Raw genomic sequence first — 16,527 nt, 5'->3', positions numbered from 1 at the left:
TCATTCCTGTGGTGTGTGAGTCCAAAGACGGGCAGGTGACTCAGCCTAGGATGGGAAGAATGTTAATCATGCATCCTCCATGGTTAGGGGCTATGGAGAGGAAGAAGAGAAAGAGGGGGAAATCCATGCCCCTTTTAAAATAAGCCACAAAGGCAGAACAGCAAGGGTCATGTTCAAAGCATGAAGTGGACCCCTGTTACAACAGCATCAAAAATAGGTACACAAAACTTTAACAAAAAAAAAAAATGTATAAGACATTTGCACTGAACACTGAATTTTTTGTTGAGACAAAGTAAACAAATGAAGAGATATCCCTTACTTATGGATTAAAACCCTTAATATTGCCAAGTTATCAGTTCTTCCCCAACTGGCCCATAGATTTAATATGACTCTAATCAAACTCCCCTTGAGAATTTTAAAAGAAATTGGCAAGCTAATTATAAAATGTATGTGGGAATATTTATACTCAGACCAGTCAAAATCATTTTGATAAAGAAAAATAAAGTTGGAAAACTGATACTATCCAATTTTAATACTAATTATAGAGCCACACTAATCAAGACAGTATATAAACATAATAATAAGCATAGAGAGCAACAGAATAAAATAGAAAATCCAAAAATTGACCCAAACACCACCCCACACACAGTATTATGTATATACACACTCACATACATGTGTGTATGTGGTCAATAGAATTTCAATGAAGGTGTAAATGTAACTCAATGGGAAAAAAATCTTGTCAGCAAATGGTCCTCAAACAATTGAGTATTGGTATTAAAAATACTGAATCTTGATTCTTACTTCACATACATGAAAATCAATTCAAAATGTGTCAAATATTTAAATAGGTCTTAGATTTAAATAGGTTTAAACAGGTCGCAGACTATATAATTTCTGGCAGAAAAGATAGAAGAAAGTCTTAGTTTCCATGGGCTAGGTAAATCACTATTAAAGATCAGTATCCAAAATATGTTGAGTACTCATTTAAAAATCAGCAAGAAAATTGGGTAAAAGCCTTGAGCAGGCACCTCAAAAAATCATGTATTCAAATGGCTAATGAACATTTTTTACTTTTAAGAACTTTTAAAAGCCATTCATCTTTAATAAAGAGCATATTTAAAGTACAACCAAAGATCATTACACACACATCAGAGAGACAAAACTGTCAGAAGTATAACAATGGTCTACTCATTTAAAGTAAGAGAGGAAACAGAAAACCCACTAACAGCTGGTAAGAATTGAAAGTGGTACATGCATTTTAGAAACAGTGTGCCACCTAGCAAGATTCAATGTATAGACTTCTGGGAGTCTACCCTAGAAAATATGTGAACATGTACACTAGTGGTCATGAATGAAATATCGAAATGGCACATCACCCGATGTCAATCAAGAGTAGAATAAATAGATAGATAGAGTTGCACACTTGTGCAATGGTATACTAACATACAGTAATGAATAAACTAAAACTACATAATGTTGATTGGAAGAAGATAGACCAAAAAATCATATATCATGGTTCTGTTTAAGTGCAGTTCAAAAACTGGAAAAAATGCATATGTGCGCGCACACACACACACACACACACAGGAAAGGATGCACATTAAAAGTCAGCATGTGATTTTGTGCTTACCTCCAGAAGTAAGAGAGTGGACTGTCATTGAATAAGCAATTGGGCGGGGGGCACTTTTGGAGGATTGGCAATATTACTTTTGTTGATTGGGGGGTTGGTTGCACAAGTGTTCAGTGTAGGATTATTCACCACATACAGCTAAAGTTTATGAACTTTATGAATGCTTTATTATGTTTCCCTAAAATATGAAGATTGCTTTATTTTTTTAGAAACCAAATGGGGGATGGAGGAAAGCTCTAGCAACAATATTAATCCCGAGCTCTTCTTAAGAACTTACTGTTGGGATAATAACTTGAAGTCATTTTGTGTTTCCTTCTGTAAAGTCTGCTTTTCCTTTAGGGATAAGTGCCCGGTTTCTGTTCTCACGACTAAAAGGCTCAGGGGTCACTCTAGTTAAACTGGGCTGACTGGGCTGCACGAAATAACGCCACAAGAGACACAAATACCTTTTTCTTTGGGGTTGCTGTGACAGCTTCTCTGACCTTAAGGGTCCGCAGAAAGAGAGCGAGAGAGAGAGAGAGAGAGAGAGAGAGAGAGAGCACCTGATGACCACTTTTATCAAGGAGAAGCTATTCAAATGAGGCAAGGGGTCAGGTTTCAGGGGGCTGAGTCTATCTTCATGATGTCCACTGTCAGCAGGTTGACACCTGGGTAGGCCACACCCAAGGGCACAGTAAGAGGAGGGGACACACACAAGGCACTTCCATGGAAGATTCTATCCTAAACAGGGCAAGGGGTTAGATTACAAAGGAACAGGTGAGCCTAGCTTCACCCATGGGGCTGTAGCAAGACACACCCATTTCTGTGACTGAGCGCCTCAGCACCCAGCTGGGGAGTGTAACTCAGTCACCCATAAGGTTGGCCTTCCCCAGATAAGAGTACATCAAGAACAAAATTCCCCAGCATTTTGCTAACTATGATTGAATGAAATTGATGAAATGGATTTCCCTTTAAGATGGTGCTCTAGTTCAAATGCTGTTCCTCAGAATTCATAGGTTGGAACATAATCCCTGAAGTCACATGTAAATGGTATTAGAAGATGGAACTTCACGGACAGATGAGTGAATGAATGGCTTGGTGAGATGTGGGTGCAGCGGCTTGTTATAAAGTGAGTCTCCTGTCTCACCGTGTGTTGCTCTGGGCTGCCTCAGAGAGAAGGGAAATGAACATACTCAGAAACTCAGAATCCAGTGTTTTCTCTCATGTGCAGAAGCTAGAGGAAAATAAAGGAAAGGGGCAGGGAAGGTAGGATGGCCTCAAGAACCATCAAACGTGAGTCAGTAGGAGAGCAGAAGAGAGTGCAGTGGAGTAGAGGAAGGAGAAGGGTTGGGGGTGGACAGGGAGGGGAAGGAGAGTCCATGAATGAAGTCAACTTCAGGCAGGTGTGAGTTCCTGGGATGAGCCCAACTATTATGTACAATACAAAGCTCTTAAAAAACTCTGCAGAGTCCCCACCAGCAAGAAAGCCCTCACCAGACACGACCCTTGAATCCTAAACCTTGGACTTCCCAACCTCTAGAACTGTGAGAAACCCACCACTTTTTATTGGTTACCCCGTCCTAAGTGTTCCATCACAGCAACAGAAAACTGACCTAGATACGTGGAATAACTAGTAGAGCTACTTGTCATTTGTTTACTCCTTCAAAGTAATTTTTCATTTTACAAGAGTTTTAACTTATTCCTTATTTATTTTACTTTTTAAAAATCACCATAAGTAATGTTAGGTGACCTTTCACACAAACCTTCAGCAGAATATGGCTGTCAATACTTTAGTGTGCACCAAATCAATACTGTTACCTAGAGATGACCTCACCTGCAGACAGTGTCCCCTTGACACTCTTTGCTGTTATTTTGCACTTCCTCAAGACATGTCATTCCCTCTCATTGGGACAGTCTACCCCCAGGTATGTCCATGGCTCACTCTTTATGTCTTTGCACAAAAGTCCCTTTAGAAGGGTTTTCTCAACAATTTTCTCTAAATATAACCCATGCATGCATAAATTTGATTTGTCGTGTGTGTGTCTGTGGGGCGGGAATATAAACTCTGTAAGAACAATGACTTTGTGACCGTCATCCATATTCCCAGCTCTTGGAAGACTGCCTAGCACAGGGTAGACAATCAGGAAACATTTGTGAATAATTTAATTCATTTCTCGGAGTATCCTGAGTTGAATACCTTCTTCCCTAGTTTCTGAAGAAACTGAAGCTAAGAAAGCTTAAATAATCTTTCAAGGTCATCAAGTTCAAAGGGGTAAAAGTGAGTTTCAAACCAATATGAGAATTATTTGATGCAATCAATCCAAAGGCATATTTCAAGCAAAACTGAATTCAATGGTTGAAAGCCTGATTCTAATAATGCAGTAGGCGTGGAAAAGAACACTCATCTAACACAGGTCACAGACGAGGTTTTTAAAAACACAAAAAATGCAAACAAAACTTATGCTGGCTTGACCAGGAAACGTGTGCTTTATTGGAGAAGGAAGATAGACAAGGACAGGCTCACAAGACGGGACCTCCATGGAGATCACAGACAGACGGGTGGCTGGCAGAGCAAGGTCAGGCAAGGACCCCACTGATCATCTTCCAGCAACACAGTATCAGGTGCAGGAGCAAAGCCCTCCCTCCGTCAGTGTCAAAAAGGTAGGAAATGAAGGAAGGTTCTGTCGCTCACCATGGCTGAAGGGAGGAGGAAGGAGTTTTAAGAAGAGTCTCTGGATCTTGTTGTTTCATGGTCCCTATAAATTCCAGTGCTATCACTCTTGAATGAACACTTCTCTTGGCAGGTGGTCCTGGTTGCACAGGAGGGCATTTCTGTTGACATGGTGGAGGTGTGCATTGCAGGTGGGCAAAGAGCAAGTGGACATTACTCATGGCACCTTGAAGTTGAGCATGGTTCTGAGCTCCTTAAGGGTGGGTAGGGCTCAGAGTGCCGTGGAGGATGGCAGGGCTCAGGGTGCCTTGGTGAATGGCAGGGCTCTGGGTACCGTGGTAGATGACAGGGCTCAGGGTGCTGCGGTGATAGACAGAGCTCAGGGTGCCTTGGTGGATGGCAGGGATCAGAATGCTGTGGTGGATGACAGGGCTCAAGGTGCCTTGGTGGCTGGCAGGGCTCAGGGTGCCGTGGAGGATGGCAGGGCTCAGGGTACTGTAGTGGATGGCAGGGCTCAGGGTGCCGCGGTGGTGGACAGGGCTCAGGATACTGTGGTGGACAGGGCTCAGGATGCTGTGGTGGTGGACAAGGCTCAGGATGCTGTAGTGGTGGACAAGGCTCAGGATGCTGTGGTGGTGGACAGGGCTCAGGATGACACGGTGGACAGGGCTCAGGATGCTGTGGTGGAAGGCAGGGCTCAGGGCACTTATGCATGAACCCGGGAGGTGGCTGGCAGGGCTGCTTGCACTGCTGCTGCTGGTAGGACATCTCTCCTGGCTCTCAGATAATCTGACAGACAGAAAAACAGTTCTGTTAGAGACAGAATCACTGGCAGAACAGATCCCTTGGACATGAGTCCTCCGGGGTCCAGGAGCCTGTTTTGATTTCTCAGTCTATGACTTTGTGTAGCTTCTCCATTCTTCCATTTTAGGATGTTTTACCCTCAACTCTTTGGTCTTTTATAGTTCATCTCATATTATACCAGTTTCTAAAAACAAAATTACTTATGTAGCAACAACAAGTACCTTTCTGAAAATAAATAACTACCTAGAGAAAGAAACTCCAGGTACTAAAATTCTAGCCAATCCCCAACAAGTGTCGCTTCTCACCTTTCCTAAGCCCTGGTTCCCCATTTAAGGGAACTGAGCCGTGGGTCTTTGAGGAGCGCTGCGAAGGCTCCAGCCCATCACTCAAGGAGATTTGCACTCGGAGGAGGATATATTTGGAATGAACGTGGAGCTGTTTAAAACTCTATCCATTTAAGATTTGACTCCATGAGATTTGCACCTTTGACTCCGTTTCCCTCACCCCCTTCAACGTCATCTGCCAAGTACCAGTTGAAAATCATTGCCAAAACCTCCTTGTCGTCTCCTCCCCCTTCATGAGCATTGATGGGTTAAGGGAAATGGCCACATTCCCCCCAAGTTAAAGCCTAAGATAACTGAGGGCCAAGAAAGGCCTCTAAGAGTCGTACTCACCAGATTCTCCAAAGAGGGTCCACAACTGAATGGCAGGAAGATGGCTCAGCGGGGCAGGGAGCCCTTTTATAAGGACCAGGAGGCCCCACACGGAGGAAGAGCCCAGGACTGGGACAAGGTGCTGATTTCCCAACCAAAAATATGACCTGCATGCCATCCCCAAAATGCCTTGCCACCCTCTACTGATGACAAGAACTTCCTTGTCCAGGATCCCCTCACCTGACCACATCAGTGATTCACAGACCTGATTTCAGGTTCTCGTTCCAGGACAGGTGACAAGTGGAAACTACGCCACGATTTCTGACAGCTGGGATGATGTTCCTTCACAGAAATGGCGCGTCACCTGGACCCAGCTGGTCACTACCTTTATGTAAAACTGCTCCCCATTCAGTTCCGCTTGCCCTGTGTCCGGCTTTGCTCCCTTCAATGAGAGACCCTCAGGCTGGCCATAGTTCACCCTCAAGGGCACTCTCTCTTTACACTCATTCTCCTTTGCCGGGCCCTGTTGGTCTCTAAGTTTTCCTCAATAGGTCCTTGGCTTGAACAGGCCACGGTCACCTCAGTTCCTCCCACTCGCTGACAGTCCCTCCTCTGGTGAGCTTCCAACTGGTCCTTTAGGGGGCTTCAAGGGCACCTCACTCCTCAGCTCTCTAGGCTAAGAGTCACTGCTGGGGTCCCTCCCCAATGCTCCACGTTTGTAGATTTACACGCCACCCTCTTCTCTGTGGCCCCTGGAAGCCAAGTGACTGCACTCTGTTGGAACCCAAATTTGTCTTCTCCCCCTTTCTTCAAAACTGCCTCGTGTCTGGGTTGCCACTGAGAAAATTTTCCACTCACACCCCAAAAATACTGTGTGCTGCTGTCTCCCCAAGGAGTCCACTCAACAGACCCCCTGACTGGATCCTCTGTTTTGAAATGGCAGTTAGTAGGATTTCAGGCCTTCTCCACACTCAAGGAACGAAGTTTTGCAATCTTTGTTTGATTGATGGGTATTTTTATTTCACTAAATTAAATTTGGCTGACACCGGAATCATTGATAATTTCTCAATATAATTTATTGAAATACAGTATGTAAATACTAGTACATAATGACATCTTATTATAATTTATTGAACCACAATAACACAGTTATTCTGGGTCCCAACGTGGTCCCAGCATTATTCATGGTCCCAACTTTGGGAAAACTTGGCTACCCTGGCTACGTACACAACACCCACCACTACTATTATGTCACAGTAAATACTTCCTGAACTCTTGAAAACCAGTTCACATAGCTAAAGTTTAAAGTAGGGACTACACCTTCCTCAAGAGTTTTCTACAAATCTCTAAGTGCTAAATGTAATACACACAACAGAGTGGTTCTTGAAGAAATATGAGGCAGAAAGGTAGAAAAACTAAGAATAACAAAATCATAACTAATCAATAATTTTAACCATCTCCAAAAAAAAAAAAAAGTCCTAAAGAACGGCATTGCAGTTAGGCACAGCGGAGCACCCCTGTGACCCCAGCAACTTGGAGGCTGAAGCAGAAGGATTGAAATTCAAGGCCAACCACAGCAACAATACAGATGTCCTAAGCAACTCAGCAAAATCCTGTCTCAGAATTAAAAACAGAAAACAGAAAGGGGGCTGAGGGTGTAACTCAGTGGTAAAGCACCTCTGGGTTCTGTCCCAATACCAAAAGATGGCATTGTTAGCCCCCCTGGTGGCATACCCCTATAATCTCAGCTCCCTGGGGACTGGGACTGGAGGATGGCAAGTTAAATGCCAGCCTCGGCAACGCAGCAAGGCCGTCTCAAAATAAAAAATAAAGAGAGGGTTGGGGATGTTGCTCAGTGGTACAGCATCCGGGTTCAATCCCTAATGCTATGGGAAAAAAATTAAAGGCATTGTTTAGATTAGGGACTATTTGGTGACTTCCTTGCCCTGCTTACTCCTTCTTCTGGCTGGGTTCACTGCCTGTTAGAAGGACCTGGCGGCACCTGCAGGGGCTGCTCCTTCTTTCCCTGAGAAGGCCCCTCGGCCGCCTTAGGAAAGAGCTCACACCTTGGGATCTTACCCACAGTGCTGGGCAGCATCTGCAGTTTTCCCACCTTGTTTGGGCTGGTGTGGGACAGACGAGATGACTGGTAGCCTAACCTGGGGATTTGAAGGTAAAGGAATTTGTTTGGGTTGAGCCCTGATGTTGACTCTTGGCATTCCAAGGGAAGAACACCAAGCCGGTTGCTGCTCCCCAGCACCCTGAAATTCAGAATTGAGTCATCTAGATTAGGATCAGGAAACTGGCATCTCTCAGGGAGGCCCCAAGGAACAGGGATGCTCTTGGGATGCGTGAGATGCTCTCATGACATTCTTTTTGATGCTGAAATTCTAAGGCTGGTGCCTGCTGGAGCAAGAAATTAGATGTAGGAAGCGTGTGATTAAAACAGATCTATCACAGGGTGAATGGAGGCTGAGGAAGGGAGGAGAGTCCACACCTCTGTTCTTCCCGAACACGCACCACACAGTTTGAAGCACACGTATCATCTGTCTGGACTCCACCACCACTTTGCATAGTGTGGAAATCTCTCCAGAGGGAACTGGCTGGGGGTCTTGTGGTTTTAGAAACTTTTTCCTAAGGGATCTTTTTAATTCAACTGAATGCATCCAGGAGAAACGGGAATCTCCAAGCCAGTGCTCAGGGTGTATTACACTTCCCAGGGCACAGTGGGAACGCTTGGCTTGAAATGGTCCATAGTGCTTTCTTCTTTCTCATCATCCCCAGGTGAAGTCCAATGTATTAAGTATGCTGTTAGCCTGTCCCAAAGACAAAGTAGCATAGATTCAATAACAGGAAGAGTGGATTAAAAGGAGCCCCAAATAGTAAGATGTTAATTACCAAAATGTTGTTATTACGTCTCGTAAGTGAAAAAAAAATGAAGAATGGAATAAATGTGCTTGATTTCAAGATTCAATAAGCCATGAGTCAAAGAAAAAAATCATCATCAAATCTATATGCTGGAAGACCAAGGATCAATAAAATACACAGAATTCAAGTATAGAGTGTAATGAATCATGACACATATTTATGCTTTATCTATCGTTAAATGAACACCTAAATTTCTAATGTCCTATTAATATGAAATATCTTATTATTTCTACCTACACATCATATCAATATTTACCATGTCAATCCCTCTGCACACATCTACAAAGCAGATTTGGAGTTTAAATACACAAGGTCCTCAAGTCCACAGGAATTTGAATAGGAAACCCAGGGGCCACCTCACTCAACAATCTGCTGCTGTCCTTAGAAGATTGAAAAGCATAAAAAAGGTCCCATTGTGGGTCCTTGGATTCTGGACTCAGGTCAGATCCAGTTTCTGCACCCTGGGTATCCCAGGACACTTTTTCTGAACTCATGTGTCAAATTCCCTCTTTGCACTGAAAATGTAGAATTAACCACATCCCCCAGCTTTCTAGTAGAAGAGCCCTGGGGAAAATGTAGGAAACTGTATTATATCTCCATGGGTCTGATGGGGACGACTTCCCATGCCCCTCTGCCATCTGGGCAGGAACAAAGATGAAGAAGTGAATTCACCCTGTCCCTGACACAGTGGGGCACGGCTGGCCCCAGAGCATAAGGCTTAATGCTAATCCCCTCTCATGGACTTTTGGTTCCTTCCCACTTCATCTTGTAACTTCCTGCCACACAAGGGCCTCCCTGACTCAGGAAGGATCAAAGTCACTTGAGGAAGCCATTCAAAAGAATAACCAAAAAACAGTCTTAGGTGTTCTGGGTGGGAGAATGACTGCCATTCAGTCCCCAGCACCCGGTGTCACTCTGTCACAAGCACCAGGCTGAGGAAGCCAGAGCTGACAACATCTAACTGCAGGGTGACTTCTCTACAAGATGGTAGCTGATCCCACATGGTGACCTTAATCCCTTCCCATTTCACCTGGGGCCTTCCTGCTGTGGTGGAAGCCAGGAGGAACACACTCCTGCCATTTTGCCTTCAGTGAGACTGAGAAGCAGCCCATTCTTTCCCTCAGGTGGAACCTTCTCCGGTTCTTCTGTAAGCCGCTCTTTGAGTAGCCAGCAGGTTGGGGGACATTGACTAATTAAGGGTCAGGGGTAACTGGCTGGGAATCTTAGGCAGATGGAGACACAGAGGCAACAGCCAGGGCCCCTCTTTCTTCCTCTGATACTTGACTCTGCTCTTAGCCCTAAGCCACTCTCAAATTGGCCTGTCCTCAGGATGGTAAGGTCACTACGTTGTGTTTTCCTTTAAAGAGGGGCTTTCACTGAACTCTGAGACGTAGGTTCCTTCAGGACTTAACTCTGGACACTCTTTGATCTGTTAACACTACAGACTCTGCCAAGGAATCCTGAACTACAGGTAGGAAGAGATGGTGCCCAGGACTCCAAGGACCAGGTCTCTCTTGCCGAAAGGACCCCCTCAGAACACACAAAGATTATGGGACCAAAAAATGGGGGTCAGGGACCAAGGAGAAAGTCCTCCTCCTCCTTGGATGTGTGAGCGGTGACGTTAGCTCTCATGTGTCGACAGTCTTGGAGAAGGGGAAGAGAGGGGCAATGCCACTTTGCAGATGGTGGTTCAGGAGAAGGTCGGAGGCTGGTGCAGGAGGACTGAGTCAGGCCCAGAGCTCAAGACGGCTCTGGGAGGATCCCCCACATAGAATCCTGGTAGGAGAATCCCTTCACGTCACCTCCAGGTGGAAAGCCGGCAGCCCACTGAGGGTGTCTGCCTCCTGACACTGCCCCTTCACTCTGGGCACTCTCACGTCCCACTGCACCAAGAGCTCTCCTGGGCCTGAACTGGGCCTCAGTTACGTTGACCTCCCACTCTCAGGACCTGGTCACCCAGCAGCTTGCTCAGGGTCTTTGGGTAAATGATCTTAACTTCCCTGACCCCACACATCAGGGCTGGAGACATTGTGTGTGACGTTTACTCTGCATAAAACGTGAGGGGAAGCCTCGGGTATGGAATATGAATGCATTAAGGTCCATCTCTAAAATCCCTAGAAAAAGCCACAGCTACAGAAATCCAGCCCAGAAATTTCTTTCACCTTCTTTCCTCATATCATCCCACCTCCAGGAAGCCCTCAGGTACGCGTGAGGAACATGGATCTGACCTCACGTCCTCCACCCTACCCATCACACACACACACAAAGATCCTTCCAGAAGGAATAGGAACACTGTTATCCACCAAAGAGCTGCAAAACTGGACTTTTCAGTGCAAAGAGGGAGTTGGGCAAGATTTTCAGGAACTGGGTGCAGCATCAGGACGCCAGGAGACGGTGGGGAAACCCCTTTGGTTTCCTCCTTCCCAGGCTGAGCCCAGGATAAAAGACCCTGCTCCAGGCTGCCCCACTGCCTCGTGGATCCCTGAGGACAGAGCAGCCGGGAGAGCCGCAGGTGAGTGGGAGCCAGCGCTGGGGGGAGAAAGCCTCACGGGACCATCAACAGGGTCCCGATGGGCGTGATGAGGAGGCAGGGTAGAGCCTGGGGTTGGGAGGGATGGAGAAGGGACAGGAAGATCGTCAGAGTCAGCAAGATGAACAGAGGCACAGGACAGAGAAGGAAATAAGGACCAAGGGGGTCAGGCAGCCAGCAGGGAGAGAGAGGAGGAGACACGTCCAAGGTCAGCTGTAGTCCACAGGCCTTGGCAAGCCTAAGTCAGCCCCAGGCCACTTGCCACCAGTGTGTATGACACCAAGGTTTCACTGGGACACGGCCCTCATGTGGGTTTAGGTACTTTCTGTCACTGCTTTTCTCCACAATGACAGACGGGAGGAATTCTTACAGACATTGGCCTGCCACGCCTGCATGTCTCCTCTCTGGCCCTTGACAATAAATGTTGGCTGGCCACTGTTCTAAACCTAAGTGACTTTGAGCTGGAGGAGGTTAAGGACGCAGTGGAAGAGGACAAAATGCCGGGCCACTCAGTGGACGTTGGTGAAGCTGAGGCGTGAACCCAGCTTGTCCATCACGTTGAGTGTTTCTCCTTCAGTGACTGAGCTTCGGGACCCAAGATAAAGCTAATAAAACCCAGAGCTTAGGATGTGGGGTGCCCAACTGGGGCTCCCTACTGACGCAGGTGTGCTCCTGGATTCTAGTGCTCACTGTGGCCACCCCACGGAGGCTGGTTGTCCCTGAAGGAGCAGGATCAAGTGGCAAAGTGGTGGGGAGACAGGAAAGGCCTGGGGGAGTCACCAGAAGGCCTCTGAGTCAGGAGAAGAGACGACTTAGTGGAGAATAGGGGCCACGGCCACCCGAAAAGGGAAAAATATGACCCAGCCTCCCTCCAAGTTGGCTCTGCCTCCACAGATGGTTAAATGTCACGGTGTCCTGCTGTCCCCAGCCTTCTTCTCCTGAAGCCAACATCTCCAAAGACGTTCTCCCTTTTATCTCAAGGTCCACCTTCCAGAACTTTCCACATTTCTTATTTCCCTGGTTCCTTGGAGTATGAGAAATGTTCATTTAAAGAATAGCACACACTCCAGGCCCAATCTCCTGGGAGGGGGAGGCTGAGGAGACACTGGCCACCTGTGGGCAGAGCCACCAAACTCCTGGTGGTTGGCGGCTGTGGTCCAGAGAGGTTCCTGTAGGGGGACAGTCTTAGGAACATGTGCAACATCTCTCCATTGATACTTTAAGGGGTGAGGGGAGGGGATGCTCCTCCCTTGTTTTAGGCTTGGGGATCACTTCCTTCCCTAGTGCAGTCTCAGTCTAAAGTGCTTCTTCTTTCTTTCAGTTTACCTTCAACGTTGGAAAAATGTCCTATCAACAGCAGCAACAATGCAAAGTCCCCTGCCAGCCTCCTCCCCAGGTCCCAGAGCCCTGTCCTCCCAAGGTCCCAGAGCCCTGTCCTCCCAAAGTCCCTGAGCCTTGTCCTCCACCCTGCAGCCAGCAGAAGTGCCCCCCTGTCCAGTGCCCTCCATGCCAGCAGGACTATCCACCAAAGTGGAAGTAGCCTCAGGGGCCAGCCCTCTCTCTCCTGGACATGCAGACACTGCCCACTGCCCACCTCCTCCAGCTTATTTCCAGACACTACAAGGATCACCCTAGGAGAAGCTTCCAGTTCAGAACCAAGAAGAAAGTCAACTGGCTTCTCCTCCCCAAATCCATGCCTCCTTCCACCTCCTCTTCCAGGAGGCTGCAGGGATTAGACAGGAGGGTCACCTTCTCAGACCTTTGACCCGTGGTTCAAATATGCCATTATGTTCAGCTGAGACCTCCTCCACCACCCAGCCTCCTGCTGATCATGTGGATCACTGTAAGAACTCAGAACTTGCTCCTCTCTCTACCTCCTCAGCATGCAACAACTTCATCAAGGTTTCCTGGAGCAAGCACGACTTAAAAATGAACACAAGAAACTGTTTAAATCAATAGGAAAAAACGCCTAGAGCCTTACACCCCAGCTCCACGCCCTGTGGTGACGTCAATGACGTCTTCTGGTTCTGTTTCCCACTAATAATCTCCACCAACCCTGACGCAGCTCACCCCTTTCTTTGAACTCTGAACCTGGAATATTCTGAGACCTAAAAGGTTTCTTCTTCTCTGATTCCTAAATTAAAAATAAAATAAAATCCATGGTTGACCTTGTGCCTGTTCTCTTGCTGGGGATGGTGGACGTCACAGAGGGACAAAGGGCCAGTGGAGGGCAGCAGAGACTGAGTGGGAAACCCTTGGTAAGACCTGGGAACTCAGGGCCATATGAGAGTGACTGGGCGCCCGGGTCAAGCTAAGCATCTCCTTCTCCTCTGGCCGTCCATCTCAGTCCCTCATGTTTCCTGCCCCCAGGCCCCTCTCCATGAACTCTCATAGGGACTCCCCATGCAGGGACGTGGGGACTCAGGGCTGCAGACTGGGCTGAGCGTGAGGCAGGCCCTCGGGTCCATGCAGACTGTAGGACTCAGCCCTGGGACCTGGGACCTGGCTCTGCCTGGGGTCTGGCCTGTAGGGAATGGACTCCAACAGGGGTTATTTTTGCAGCAGTTCTCAAACTATTTGCACCCTTAAGATCATTGAGTATCTCAAGGAGGTTTTGTTCTTGTGGGTAATATCTATGGATATTTCTTGTATTAAAAATAAAATCCAGAAAAATTTAAACACACTGTCCACATGCAGATATTGCACTAACTGCCAGAGTGATGATGTCACTCATGTCACATACCCTCTGGAAAATTCTATGAGGGCTCCTTTTTTAAAAAGTGAATTAAAAAGACAAAGAAGATCTTATTATAGTTGTTAAAGTTTTGACCTCACTGATCCTGCTGAATGCACTTCAGGGACCCAAGGTCCTCACACACCTTGACAGCCACTAGTCTAGGAGTCAGGGGGAGCCCGACCCCCGTGTCTCCCAACATGAGCAGCACAGCAGCACAAGCTTCAGGTGGCTAAGGAAGCTCCCCTTGGGTCTGGGCACCCCCTTATTTATGGATGCACGTGAAGTCTGTTTTAATCATCCTGCCAAGCTGAGTTCCACACTTTAACACTCACTGGTCAGTGCCCATCTGATCCTGCTAAACTGCGTTCTGCACTTCTCCTCACCACCACTGACACCACTTAGAACATGTCTACCTTGATTAAAGACTGAAGACAAAGAGGACAGAACAGTGAACTGCTCTGAGATTCTGGAGAGGATTCTCTCAGGGGTCTGCAGAGGTCGTGGGCCCAGACTTGCTTCATGGGCCATTGAACTGATCTGACAGGGGCTTCCCTCCGGGTGCAGTCGGGAGCCTGGGTGCCCTGTGGGTTGTGGAGGTTGGGGAAGGAGGGGAGGCAGAGGACAACGGCTCCTGGGTTTCACACTGGGCTCCGCCTTGGGCTTCTCAGTGCAGTCGATGGACTTTCCCTGGGAGTGGAGACTTGAACCCAATCATATTCCATTTCCCGTGTGTTTCTAGCTCCACCAGCTGGGAGCTGGTGGCATGGAATGACCTCTGACCCTCTGCACCAGGGGAGCGCCTTGTGAGGCACACCCTGACCAGGTTTCCCTTCCTTTACTTTGACGTCTTTCTGGTGAAGGGAACCGAGGATGCAGCCTCCATCCCTGAAGAGGGCACAGGAAATCCCTAGAGCTCCATCTCTCCCCTAAGATTATAAATGGAAAAGTAAACTTCATGCTCTGAGGGCTGCAGAGACTGGGCGGCCTTCACCTGCTTGAGGGACCCGGCAGGTGCTCCCTGCTACGTCTCCCTGGCACTCTCCCTGGGGCCAGGCCAATGGGTGGGTCTGGAGAACAACGGTGAGCCATCTGGAGGCCACTGTCCCAGCTGTGGTCCCTGTCATGGAGGAAACTGACCCAGAGCTCGGTGTTAGGATCACAGGTTGGAGAGTCTCCTGGCCTGGTACAGAGGGTAGGAAAGGGGCTGGGGTGAGTCTCAGCATTGAACTGGGATGGTGGACATCAGAAAGGAGGGTTGGAGGAACCTAAAATATAATGGGCTCCAACGCATCACCAAGTTGGAATCTCCTCAGTGAGACTTGAACTGTCACAAGCTGCTGTCTGGGGACTGTGTGAGCCGGACACAAGGTCAGCTAGGAACGCCTGCACTGTGGGTCACTGTGAAGAGCTGGCCATTTCTATAGGGTATTGAGTCCTTCTCCACCTTCTTCTCAGTGGCCAAATTCTGCTCTTGAACTACACCTGACAGTCATGCTCCCACAAGGGGGTGTCCCCCACCAGGTGGACAGACAGGCTGCTGCTGGACCTGCCTCCCACGTGTCCCACCACCTCTCCTCCCCATGGACTCCTGCTGCCCAGGGAGCTCATCAGGACAAGACTGACGTCCTGAAGTCACCAAAACCTACCCTGACAACGGTTTATGTCTCAAGAACAAAGTTGGGGCCCGGGGATCCCAGACGGCAGGCTGGAGGGAGCTGCCTTCCGTGGGGCTCTGGGACCTGGGGTTGAAGCAGGGGAAGCTGTTTCCCTCTGGTGATTAGAGGACCCCACAGCTGTGTCCCCAGGGCTCCAGGCCTGGGGTCAGCACAGGACTCCCAGCCACTCACCCACCAGGACCTTCGGGTGCCCGAGCAGGACACAGGCATCAGCACCCGCGCAGGACTCCTGGCCACCCAGCCACACAGGACTCCCAGCTGCCACTGCCACACAGGACACTGGCCACTGCACATGTGCAGGAACTCCTTGGCCACTCCCAGGTGGACCCCATCCACCACCTGAGGATCCCCTGGTCGCCTCCATCTTGGGACACCACAGCCACTGCCCCAGTCCCCTCCTCGGTAGCCTGCACCTGGGGACACCTCACAGGGTCTGGAGACGGGGGCCACCAAAAGCCGGCTCCCCACAGAGCTGCATCTCTGCACACGCTGTCCACCGCCACCGCCGGGCCCCACCCGGCCCACACCCATGGCTGAAAGCAGCCGCCTCCATCTTGGGACACCCTCCTCGCCATCTTAGTTGGGGCAACCCCCATCTTGGGACAGCGGCTGGGGTTAGGAAGCAATATCAAGGTTCCTTTAGTCCCCAACTCCCCCCTCCCCGGTGGCCGCTAACCCAGCACAGTGCCTGTGGGTACCAGGCCTTCTGCAGCTCACACAGCCTGGCCCTGAACTGCCCCTACAAAACAGCTCCTGCAGGGGCGCAGCCCCCAGAGCTCAGCCCACAAGACCTGTAGAGAGGGGTGCCTGACTGGGAAGTAGAGAGGGAGGGAGGGAGATAGAGGTTAGAGGCCAAGTAAGAGACCAGGCATTGCTGGGTCTACAGATGAAATAGGGATTTAAGACCAGGCCCCAC

At 48.5% G+C, this 16,527-nt stretch overlaps 1 protein-coding gene across 1 annotated transcript; it reads left to right on the top strand.

The window, feature by feature from the left end:
* Positions 1–12,540: 12,540 nt before the first annotated feature.
* Positions 12,541–12,738, top strand: LOC139707493 (small proline-rich protein 2E-like). Its single transcript, XM_071618806.1, has one exon. The coding sequence runs from the start codon at positions 12,541–12,543 to the stop codon at positions 12,736–12,738; it is 198 nt and encodes a 65-aa protein (XP_071474907.1).
* The last annotated feature ends 3,789 nt before the right edge of the window (positions 12,739–16,527 follow it).

Source organism: Marmota flaviventris, chromosome 10 (assembly GCF_047511675.1).
Source record: "Marmota flaviventris isolate mMarFla1 chromosome 10, mMarFla1.hap1, whole genome shotgun sequence".
In the NCBI taxonomy this organism is placed as follows: domain Eukaryota; kingdom Metazoa; phylum Chordata; class Mammalia; order Rodentia; family Sciuridae; genus Marmota; species Marmota flaviventris.
This window is presented reverse-complemented; position numbering and strand designations above follow the sequence as displayed.

Excerpts from the sequence above, each read along its gene's own strand:
- LOC139707493 (XM_071618806.1), top strand. The coding sequence starts at position 12,541 with ATGTCCTATCAACAGCAGCAACAATGCAAAGTCCCCTGCCAGCCTCCT.